Source organism: Aedes aegypti, chromosome 3 (assembly GCF_002204515.2).
Source record: "Aedes aegypti strain LVP_AGWG chromosome 3, AaegL5.0 Primary Assembly, whole genome shotgun sequence".
Lineage (NCBI taxonomy): Eukaryota > Metazoa > Arthropoda > Insecta > Diptera > Culicidae > Aedes > Aedes aegypti.
Genome location: NC_035109.1, coordinates 89,701,854 through 89,714,578, shown reverse-complemented (window position 1 = coordinate 89,714,578; position 12,725 = coordinate 89,701,854). Strand labels below are relative to the sequence as shown.

At 38.4% G+C, this 12,725-nt stretch overlaps 1 protein-coding gene across 3 annotated transcripts in view; it reads left to right on the top strand.

Moving 5' to 3' along the window:
• The window catches only part of LOC110677676, a 258,589-nt gene that overhangs the window by 236,324 nt on the left and 9,540 nt on the right, over positions 1-12,725 (top strand). For all 3 annotated transcript variants that reach the window (XM_021848674.1, XM_021848673.1, XM_021848672.1), the window contains exons 10-11: positions 2,909-3,331; positions 4,752-4,958. In XM_021848674.1, the coding sequence (XP_021704366.1) occupies positions 2,909-3,331; positions 4,752-4,958 (630 nt within the window). The remainder of the gene's footprint in view (positions 1-2,908; positions 3,332-4,751; positions 4,959-12,725) is intronic.

Genomic DNA, 12,725 nt, shown 5'->3' with positions numbered 1-12,725 from the left:
GGGAGACTACCAATACAAATGCCTAGCCAAGAGAAAATCATGCTGGAATACAATGAAGATCTCTTAGAGGAAATTTACGAAATGTCCCTGGAGAAATCCTTGATTGATATCGAATAATAACCCAAGAATAATAATTGTAGGAGACATTTATGTTAAAATGTTTGTAAAAATTCCTTGAGAAATTTACTAATATATTTTCGGATGGATTCAAAAAAAAATCCTCAAAAAAGTCCACAGAGCATCAACTATATGGCTACATGCAGGAACCTTTGGAGACTTTCCTGTAGAAACCCTTGTAGAAACGTTATTGTAGGAATCTTTAAGAAAGTCTGCCTAGATACTTAAAGAAAGATGAAAAATATATCAGAAAATCGGTCGAGAAAATTGTGATTATTTTCCAAAATAGTATAACTGATACCACGTACCTATAACAATAAATATGACGGACATATATATGCTCGGGGTTCTGCCAAACCGCACCAAGCGCCCTTTTTTTCGAAATTGAGTTATTCACACAAGAGGATTCAGATTTTCATAACCTTTCCAAATTACAAATATCGTATAATTTAAACCGTCCCTCGTTGTGTAAACTCATATTTTTTTTCTCTGGCGGCATATGTAAAACTGAAATTGTATTAAACCAAATGGAACCATAAACCTTAGCATCTCATTGGAGGTAATTTAGTGTTTTGATTCAAAACGGCATTTTTTCAAATTCGTCCTAAAATATTGCAAAGTGGTCATTTCGGACAACATACAGGATCAACACCAACGGACATGTAAAATAAAATATTGTTTCGGTGGTGCAGATGTGTTTTCATTGAAATTTTGTTCAGCCACACCGCACCAAGTACCATTAATATAAAAATCGTGTATTTGTATGAACAAAAGGTATCAACACGCGCTAAACGCTCGCCTTTGCTTTTTATATAAAATGTTGATAAATCCATGCAGGAGCCGTAATGAAGTGACAAGACATTTAAATTTGATGTTTTTCGAATAATTTGTAGCACTTGGTGCGCTTTAGCTATTCAGAAAATGACGTTTTCGTCATCAAGCCTATTTGATCAGAGAGCGCATAACTTGTTTCGAGTTTTTAACTGTCAATTCAACAGTTCGAAATGACCGAGAGGTAGCAAGCCAAACCATCAATCAAAGGACACGAAATCGAAACCCGATTAGTATTTTTTACGTTGTCCCTAACAGACAGTCATAAAAATTAATCAACTTTCAGCTTATGTGACTATTTTTAAACAATAGAGCACAAGCTGTTACATGCACAGCGGAAATGATGAATTTCGTGTCATTCCTGGTATAGTCCATTTTACGAGACGTTTTTGAACAGCTGATCGCTTATCAAAATTATTGGAATTCTGAGAGGAGGCGGTGTTGTAATGTGTGAAACCAATAGCAATATCAACTGTTTCGTAAAATGGACTATCCATCTTACATAAAGAATCATGAACTTGTTCAGCCAAAGTGTGCTAAATGCGAGTAACTTGGTATGCTCTGATAGAACAAATTCATGGTTTTCTTTGATCGTTACATTTTTATCTACATCATTATTGTCTCTTTCGAATCTTCGAGCGCGTGAGGACCTTGATTTAACATAATTTCTGTTAAAATAGATAATCCACCAAGAGAAAGACAGATAGAATACGTTTTGGATGCATTGTACCAATTTATTGGTTTTGGAATTGTGGGCCAGTTCTATGGGCAATTACAAATCCTTCCCAATCATAGTACAGTTGACTCTCCACATCTCGATGTTCTATATCTCGATATCTCTTCCTATGTCGATGATTTCTTAGGTCCCTTCATTCTGCATACAATTTCTCTCTCCACATCTCGATATCCTCCTTATCTCGATATCTCCATATCTCGATGTGTTCCTGTTGATTTTTCGTTCCCAGTTTTCTCTCTGTATGTCGATATGACCAAAATCAAAGGTTGCTAGACGAAATTTTTTATAACGGAGTGTTTTCAATCTAGTATTCAATAAAAATTTGTTCTTTGTCTCGATCTCTCCCTATCTCGATGGTCCTTTCGATATCGAGATGTGGAGAGGCGACTGTACATAAACATTTGTGACATGCATGGCAATGATACGAACCATTTGTCTTCTTTTTTTTTTCTTGTATTGCTGGAAATCTTAAAACCCATTCAGCCAAACTGAACTGAAACCCATTTTCTTCAATTTATGTTCAGCTAGAGTGAACTAAGTGCCTTTCAATTTGAAATCAAATCAATTACATGGAAAATATATGATGATTTTCTTGAATATTCTTCCTTGACTTGCTTATTGGACCTTGTTAGTCATTTATGAGCGATGAAATTTTGAAAAGAGTCATTCCCAATCTATTCGCGTGTGAGTGGACTTTAATGTTAAATATTTCAAAATAATTGTTTTGGTACTTGGTGCGATTTAGCAGATCCCCGACCATATAAATCTTAAAAACAATCAGCTCAGTGTTTTTCAATACTTTTATCGGTTCTAGTAGCCCCTATCATGCCATGCTGTGCACTCGATTGATTGTAATACCACCGGTTGACCGATTTTCCCTTACCACTTTCGCTTTCTTCATCCCAACTAAAATAGGGAAAGCATCTCGCACGAGATTCACATCCAGATAAAATATCAAATTTCACTTCCTGCCCTTAGTTTCAATTCTGCACATCAGATTATACGCGGCATGACGATGATGAGGGAGAACCAACTAGCTGTATATAGCAAGGGAAAAAAGTCTTCCCGAATGAACTAATCCGCTCAACCCTCATCCGGGGATTGCCTTATAATCACATCCCTCGGATAAGATCACCGAGCGGAAACCGGGAAAAGGTCCGATTTAATTAGTATCATTTTCTTTGCACTAATTCGCTCGATCTCTTATCTCTTCTCCCACCACAGGACTTCCCGAATCTGGTGAATCGAACCTACCCGGATTCGTGCTGTGCGGCGGACATTGCTGAGCAGATCAGCATATCGCGAAGGCCGCTGGCGTCTGCCGTAGTCTACCGGAGCGAGGAGCTGGACGAAATGACGACGACCAACCGCAACCTTAGTGATATCAGCGACGTGTGGAGTCTGATAACGGCTCCCAGCAGCAGTAGCAATAGTATCGTGATTGGTGGCAATGGGAGTGGAAGTGGTGGAGGGAGCGGGAGTAGTATAGGTGGTAGTAGTGGTAGCAGTGGGAGTGGTGGAAGTACGAGTGCCATAAGCAGCAGTAGTAGCAGTTTGGGGATTCGCAGCAGTAGCAGTAGGGGAGGGGGAGGTGACAGCGGAGCGGGCGTCAGGACGATCGTGACGTGTCGAGCGGTATATCCACAGGTGAGTGTACTAGAAAAAATAAAGGGCTTCTGGTTTATGTGGAAATATTATTAGTTGAGTTTTGGAAGCATTAGGAGAAATCTTCCGTTTTTACAAGTATGAAGAAAAAGTATCCAAACTTTTTTGCAATCGGCTACAGATGACACGCAGAATTCGTCCTTTCGGGGAGAGGCCTGTGTCATCCGCAAACAAAGATTTTTAACATCCCTGAGGTAACTCAGGTAAGTCAGATGTAAAAATATTGTATAATATTGGTCCCAAAATGCTGCAACTTACAAACACTTTCGAATGCTTTTTCTATGTCTAGAAGAGCAAGACCAGTAGAATAGCCTTCAGATTTGTTGGAACGAATAAATTTTGTTACACGTAAAAGTTGATGAGTGATCAAATGTCCATGGTGGAATCCGAACTGCTCTTTGGCAAAAATTGAATTTCCATCGATGTGGATTATCATTCTGTTTAAAATGACATTTTCAAAAAAAATACTGATGGACAAGTTTAATTACTGTATTTACTGGCATTAAATTTTATTGCATACTACAAAGATTGATCCGCTTAAACTAAATATCTGTTTTCATGAAGCAACTTCAACCTAAAAATAGAATAATCACCCTGAAACAAGCTAGAATCCAACCATTTTCGTTCGATTCAATTACCGGTCTTGTTCGAGGCTCAGATTTTCGGCTCAACCGTCCACTTTACATTGTGCCATTTGTCGCTACCGGTGGAAATCCGGTTAGCACTTGGACCGGAAGAAGCCCAAACAAAAGTGCACTCTGTTAGCTGTATGTTCAAGGTCCATCCGACCATTCTTTGGGCTCACGTCCAATAGTTGCAGTTCAGCGCTTTGGACAATGACTGAATAAATGAATACCGAGGATAAACTCCCACGTCCCCCGTTTTCCTATTTCTATTTCTATTCCTATTGAGGCACCCAATTCTGGCGAACGGGATTGACAATGCTTATTCTGCCGGAATTTTCAATTAATTTGATGGAATTCCGCTCGGGCAGAAACTTGGTCGTTTTAGGCTGGGAACACTTTTGCTGCTGGATTTGCGCCGGAAGCGACCAGCTGCTGATCAGGAAGAGAATGAAAGTTGCAACTCGGGACAAAAGTCAATACTTTGAGGAATAGAGCGAGTGTATTGAAAATTAAATTGTTCGCACCTCTCAAAAATATGAAAAGAGAATTTATTAAAAGTATTCTTGCTCGTCTTGTCCTTCTTGTCCTTCTTGTCCTTCTTGTTGTTCTTGTCCTTCTTATTCTTATTCAATGAGCCACATCGAGCATTCGCAATTACAATCGCTAGTTTTATACCATCCAGTAGGTAATGGAGACGCATGATACACGACAAACAATGATACACGATCGAAATCCCAAAACTCACTTCATCTTCCCCTATGTCTTCTATTCCGCAGGGCTGCACCGATCGAATCGTATCCTGGCTCCGGCACACGGCGGACATTTTGTTCGTGCTGGGCTACTGTGTGATAGCGTTTCTGAAGCTCTGCTTCCTTGGCATTCTCCGGTACGAGATCAAGGAGATGATTCAGAAAATCAAACTGCTCCAAACGGAAATGGCCGGGGCGATCCTCAATGGGGTCGAACAGGAACAGGTCCAACAGGTAAGAAGCTTCCCGGAAAGAGTGGTGATTTTCTTATAAGGGGACAACCGAACAGTGTGGACAGTTCGATGGGACTTGGGTTTAGGTAGAAATTGGCACTAACTAACCTCTAGACCGTCCTTTATTTTTCAAAAACGCGAAATGTTGTAAGTGCACCTTCGCAAAGTGTACGTTTTGCTGAGAGAAAAATCAGGTATTTCTGGTTGAGCTTTTGCCCCGAATCTCGGTTCCATGAATGTCTTTTCCTCGAACTTCAGTTCCCCGAATGCCTGTTCCCCAAGTACCTCCTTTTCTCGAAAAGTGCTTGGCACTCATAATGAACATAACTTTATCTATTGCAAGATGGTGAATAAACCGGTGAATGATATGCACTCTACTTAATTTGATTGGCGATTCTTCCGAGTTTCGCCGTCCTTGGCATCTTTGGCAATATCTGTTGAATGAATATCGTTCCTTCTAGTTACATAGTTCACTTTTCCGGGAAACGGGTCATTAGGGGAACAGCGTTATTCGGAAAACTGGCGTTTGGGGAATTCGGGAAAACGACATTCAGGCAAAGTAGCACAATCTGTATTTGTATTTGTTGTATCAAGAAGCATTGTTGAATAGATTTGTATTGTATAAAACACGATGTAAGTTAAGGGTAGTAGATACATTCTTTAGTGCATCCGGTTGAATTGATCCAACACCCAGCAAACTCAAAATGTTCCCATTTTGGCATTTTTTGACGAATGTAACTTCAATAAACTCACAAAGATGTCTAGATTTAATATAACCTCTATTTCCTTTTTGATATAACCTCTATTTCCTTTTTTGTCTATGTTTACCCAACAACTAGTAGTGTGATCACATGGTTGAGTCTGAGAATCTGGATATATAACTCAATATTACTTGTCTAGTCGAGTCTAGTACACGACACTGAAGACGGCCTTACAATTGAGGTCGAAAAATTCGTATCTTTCAAAGGATACAACTCTAGTGGAATTAAATGACACAGTACTAATTTCTGTTTTTCATTTATTTATAGGTATTAAACTGAACAGCTCGAAAATTTATTATCAATTTTATTGGACTTTTTTTAAAGTTGGAGGTTAAAAATAGTTGTGCACCAATTGAATGCATCTTTCATAAGATATATTGGCTAAAATTTGCATCGGCATGTTCACACTTTTAAGCTAAGTATGTTGTTTTGCCCAAGAAAAGCAAAAAAAATGTGACCTAATGAGTCAAAAAAATGTTGTATAGCTCCTACTAAAATAGTGTTTCTTCTCAACTGGATACAGCGATCAAATAAAAATTATTTTTCCGATCGTTTCCTTACAGTAATTGCACACGTATAGGGAATAACTTATTGATTTCAAAAGCAAATCACCATTCGAACAAAGATCTGCTTATCTATTGGTATGTTTAAAAATGAGACAATTATATGTGTCATGCTGTAAAATTAAAGTCAAGCTCACATTCTTTCAAATATAAGATTTAAAATATATTCAAATTTTAAAAAAAATAAAAAAAATATATTGAGTTAATCATAAGTTCTGTTTCAATCCTTAAGACATTTTTTTTCATGATCAAGTAACATATTGTTTTCAAAAAACCACTTCTACAACGTAAACAGCAATCTACTAAAAGTTGAAAAATATTCCAATTGGGTTTTTGACGGGAATTGATTTTTTTTAAATTTTCAAATTCGTCGTTCAAAATTGACACCGGAAAAGTTTTGCGGATATTAATTTCTCGAGATTCAAAGGTGCAAAAAATGGGGTTGGGAGGCAATGTGGCATAGTTGGCTACACGTTCGCTTTATAAGCAGATGGTCATCGGTTTGATTCCCAGCCCTCTCAACAAAAAAAACTTCGTCAGTCCGCTCAAGAACAACACGAGCCCATTCGTCCAACATCACGGTTGTCTGAAAGCGAACTGACATCTGACTCTTCTCCGAGCGAATGCTCAACTGTACCCGGATTAACACGGCAATCGACCAACGGCTATGAACAAATGGACCGCTCTTGGACCGAGAAAGCATCTCTGCGTGCTCTTCGATCTACCTGCGAAAAGTAGAGAGCGCAAAGAGACAGCGTAGCATCAGATCCAAAAATAGATTAGGTAATAATAGTGTAAATTAAGGCGTTGTGCTCTAGCACAACATTCCAATTGATCCTCGCTCAAGTGATGCCCAATGACGAAATGAGCTTCCAATTAGAATATAAGTAAATTGAGAATAAAAAAAAGCGCTTGTGTAGTATACATAAGATGGATAGATATAGGTTATGAAAAAGGTCTGCGTGATCTGTGGGGATATGAATTCGAAACTTGTAACCTGGAAGGGAGGCACAGATGCTACACATAAAATATGAAACTACACTTTTCCAAATTTTCCACTTTTGAAAATACGATGAATTTCAAGTAGAGTCTAGTAAACAACCCTGAGGACAGTTCAGGTCGAAATACGTGTATCTGTCAAAGGATATAAATCTAGTTGAAAATAAATAGTATACAGTACTGACCCGATTTTGTCAGCCCCCGATTTTGTCTGCCCCCGATTTTGTCTACCCCCGATTTTGTCAGCTTTTTGACCCGATTTTGTCAGCCTATTTTAAATTTGTCAAAAAATTGTTATCGTCATGTTATACCACGTTTACATTCAAATTGATGATGATGTTTGATGTCATACAGGCATGGGCGTACTCAGAGGGGGCAATGACAATGCCTTTTATTAAGTGTTAAAAATTGATATTACCAATATAAGGGAGGGGGGAGCCCCTGATAAAAAAACTGGCTACGCCTATGTCCATCGCCCTCCTAAAAGTCTATGTAACCATGTAACACATAAAAATTTGAAAAACAGGAACAAAATAAAATGACCCGATTTTGTCAGGTTCCCCATTTTGTCAGTCTAAAATTCATCGAGGGGCTGACAAAATCGGGTCCTCACTGTAGTACTAAATTCAGTTTTCCTTTACCTTTAGGTATTCCATTCTATTCTAATTCTATTCAAAGTACTTGCACAGCCAATATTGAATAGCATCCATTTCTCCCCGTACTTTCTTGTCAGCATTTATAGTTGCAGCATATCCTTGATATGGTACAAATATTAAGATGGCTAGGCCCACTGTGCAGACTTGGGTTTGAAGATAATTCATTTACAATACGACTATAAAAATTATGACGTATGAATAACGTGATAAACGCAAATATTTGAATATTTAATTGAACAAATGGGGACAACCGTACCAACCGTTTCATTTCAGGGAGATAGATAAAATCGTTGGGAGCGGTGTTGCTAAGAAAGTTAATGCACACCCCATGTGTTGGTTCTCCTTTTCTTGGGATGGGACACAGGTATTTCTCCCTTGTGCCCTGGCTCAAAAGCATTGGCTTAAGCGCCAAGTCGATTTTGCTATCCAAAGGGGTGACTTTACAGTTTCTATCACGAGTGGCACCATTAGAATATTAATTAGGAATAGGAATATAACATGACTTTTCTTTGCTTCTTCCAGAATTGTTATTTGACTAATGTTCACTGTTAACACAATTATATTTTTAATTCTTACCGGGCAGCACTATACAGGTTTTCTTTATATGAAAATAAGTACTAATTTGGAATTTCACTTACACCAGCCGAAACGAAATTTCGACGCGCAATCAAATTATTTTTTCACGAAACACTAATGAACCAGTTATAACACTGGCGTAGCGTTAGTTCTAATAGTAAAAATATAAATCCATTGAAAATTCGTTCTTGCACCAGCCGGTTTACAAACTCGTCAGCCTGCAATTCGGCTGACGGAGAAGAGGAAAAAACGTGATAGTTGATTTCGAACACGTCTGCCCGCGCGCGCGGCTTGCTGGGATATCTATTTTTTTTTTTTACTGACTGATAGGTATTCCACCAAAAAGCTCGAAGATTTGTCATGATATTCAAAAGTTATTGTTGAGTTAAAATTATCAATATATCTATGGAAAATACTTGAACACGAATGACGCATGAATGGTCGAGTTCTGTGACTGACCATGACATGGAATTCGTCTATTCTGGATGTACGATCTAACAGATTCTATGCTTTCGTTATAATCATACCGTTTTTGCTTACATAATCATAAAATTAATTAGAATTGAGTGAAAAATCTGTAGATCTGCTAGATCTTATGTTCAGAATAAAAAACAATATATATAATAGACTGTAAGGGGTCCTTCAAGGGTTACGTGGTTATATTTTTGATGTTTTCCGTCCATAAGTACGCTATATATGGCGATCCACTGTATATTAAGAGGTTTGTTCATAAATCATCATATTTCTGCAGAGACAGCTAATGGATCATAGTCTTATTGAAATTATTCATATCAAACATTTATGGTAAGAATGGAAATGTTGTTTTTTTTAGTTAAACTAGTGGTCCCGGCAAACTTTGTCTTGCCATCAAGTAGGCTGTTGGAAAACGTCAAGAAATCCACCATGCAATACATGATTCCTTAGTCTTCTCCCATTCTCCCGATTATTCCGAAGACTTTTCCGAACTTTTTCCTCACACGAACACGTCGCATCCCTTGTGAAGTGCAACAGTGAAAAACTTGCGTTAATTTGTTGACCTGTTCTCAAGCCATTTCGTGACATACAAACACCACTCCATTTTTATTTATATAGATACTAGTTGTCTCGGCAAACTTCGTCTTGCCATCAAATAGGCTGTTGAGAAACGCTTTTGATCGTCCCATATAAAATGACAGTTTCGTTCGCGCTCGTTTTTTCAACTTTCCCGGTGAATATCCTGGGATTTTTATACACACGAACACGTAGGAACCCCTGACGAACGGTTGTAGGACAAAAGGTCGAAGGACATAAGGTCGAATGACAAAAGATCGAAGGACAAAGGTCGAATGGACAGAAGGTCGAAGGGACAGAAGGTCGAAGGGACAAAAGGTCGAATGGACAAAAGGTCGAATGGACAAAAGGTCGAATGGACAAAAGGTCGAATGGATAAAAGGTCGAATGGACAAAAGGTCGAATGGACGAAAGGTCCAAATTGTACCGTTGAAAGGATTATCGTACATTCAGTTGCTAACATTTTAATCACAAATTCCTCCATTCTCATCTGAAGTTTTTCCTTCTTTTAGATGATAGCTGTTCTTCAGAACTATCGTTTGGGCAATAATTTGTATTAGTGCTATTATTTGCCAAACAAAAGATTCATTTTCTGAATGTCGGTTGTAATTATTTTGATACTCTAAAGCATAAAGTAATTATTATTAGCTTTTTATTTGATACATTTTCAATAGAGATTTGTCCTTCTTTGAAACATTGGCTGTTCTTTTGGAGTTATACATTATAGTGGTTTTATACTGTTGTAGACACTTGTATCGACGGTTATTCCTTCTTTTATAATCGACCGTTCTTCATAGATTTCACTTTTACATCTTACCTGTATGTTTTTAATACAGGCTGTTCTTCATACTTTACAGAGATTATAAGCATTTCAATTGCATTTCTAACAAAAGATTTTCCTTCTTATGAAGTTTTGCTGTTTTAGGGCTATGCATTAGAATTTTATCTGACTGTTGGTTTCGACTGATTTAAATTAGCATCAGGGAAAAATAATCATCCTCTTTCTGGAATTAGGTCCCAACTAGGGTAGAGTCTGCTTCTCAGCTACACTAGCATATATTGAGAGCTTTTCTGATATTTTGATCATTTTTGCATTTGTGCATCATGCTTTTTATTAGGAGATGATCTGCAACCCGAACCGATGCAACACTTTATCATATACAGAAGAAAAAGCCAAGGCAAACTGCTTCTCCTAGCCGTCTTGAACAGGAACAGGAAACCAGCCTCCGCAGAGCGAAGCCTCTGCTCTGCAGTCAACTCATGGCGGCACGCCATAGGTGCTATAATTCCAGTATAATCTGAATGACAGCCACAGTTACTGCATTCCAGCACTCGGCATCCCAACACAGAGCACATCAAGTGCCATGCACTTCGATGCAATTAGAGTTACATAATTACCAGGAGAACATAAATGAACTAACGAGTCTCCAACCAAACCGCCTTTCAACGCATCTGAATCGTAGTGTGCTGCGTTCACAAAAATTCTGAAAGCGCGCGCTAGGGTAGATTCAACACATGCGCTGCTCGGTGCTACGCTAGCAATCGGTATCTAAGTTGTAAAACAACTGCTCAGTAACGAAGAGTCTCTACAGCTATTTTTACCTTATTATACAGGTGTCTAGATGGTCTACATGGTACGCTCGAAGACGCGCGATCCGGAAGCTACAATTTCGATTCTCGTTTTAAAATTTTGTCTTCACATCAATTATTGTGCTGTTTTTGAACAACGTATGTGACGAAGCGCATGAGACGCATTGATAAATTACCCTAAAAAAGCAAGGAACACCAACATAGGTCTCAAAATGTACAGTGCACGGGTGAGCATGAAAGGAATGTGGCTCTTGCACATAAGGCTACAGCACGTACACAGTAACTCTGGATGCACTACGACCTGAAAAGTCTAACAAAATTTCACCCCAAAAAGATCGTTGACCAGCTGAAATTGAACCTCCCTCAGTATGGTCTTTCTGAAAATATGCGCGTCTATTTTAGCTGTAGCGCTTGTGATAGCTTGCTTTTTTATCTAAAGAGTATAGCCTTTTGTTCTTCCTAAATTGTTGTCCACTCGACCTTTTTCGTCATTCGACCTTTTGTCCATTCGACGTTTGTCCATTCGACCTTTTGTCCATTCGACCTTTTGTCCCTTCGACCTTTTGTCCATTCGACCTTCTGTCATTCGACCTTTTGTCATTCGACCTTTTGTCCTTCGACCTTTTGTCATAGATTCCTGACGAACAAAACTGAGAAAGAATCATTCAAATCCGTTGACCCGTTCGTAAGCCATTTCGTGACATACAAACACCATTCCATTTTTATTTATATAGATAGATAGAATACTACTTATCAGAAAATCAGTCACCAAATATTAAAAATCAATCGACGCTTCAAATCCAAATTAAATATCAGGACATGTCCTGCTAAATCAGCACGGTAGGCCAAACTAATATCGTGTTTTGTGCAATGAAAATTTATTTAAATTATCAATGCTCCTTGAGATAACAAACACAAATACTAGGAAAATAGGATCGGTATACCCTCAGTAGACAGTCCCCTTTGGTCGCACTAGTATCTCATAGGGTTTTTTTTTACCGCTGCACAATATTTTTACATGAAAGTCTGGAGCAATTTATCTAAGTAGGGTTTCAATACTAGTAATGGACCCCTTAGTAGCTGAATTTCACTCTCAACGCTTTCCCACAATGATATCTCAGACGGATATACGTTTTGTGTAGTCTAACAACAAGTTTCAAGTCTTTACTTCATAGTACGCCTAGAAAACACACAAAATCATTCGATTTTTCCAGCGAAATATGCATTTGGAAAACTGATGTCTCTCTGCGTGCACTAGAGCAGCGAGCTCTATTTTTCGCACAGGGGTCGCCTATACCTAGTACCAGGGCCGTTGGGGACCACTTAACATCAACGTACGTACCTCAAAATTTAACCTGTTTTATTCTCAACAAAATGTGCACTTTACAAAGGTAAACTTACAGCATTTCGCTTTTTTCCAAAAATAAGGGACGGTCTACTAACATGGTTGGAGTTTTTCTAAATTCACTTTCGTAAAAGGCCAAGAATATCTTAAACAGCACTGCTTCTAATAACGCTAAAGTTTTATGCACATTTTTTTCCTTTTTCTCTCTTCCTGGATTGAAACGCTGAC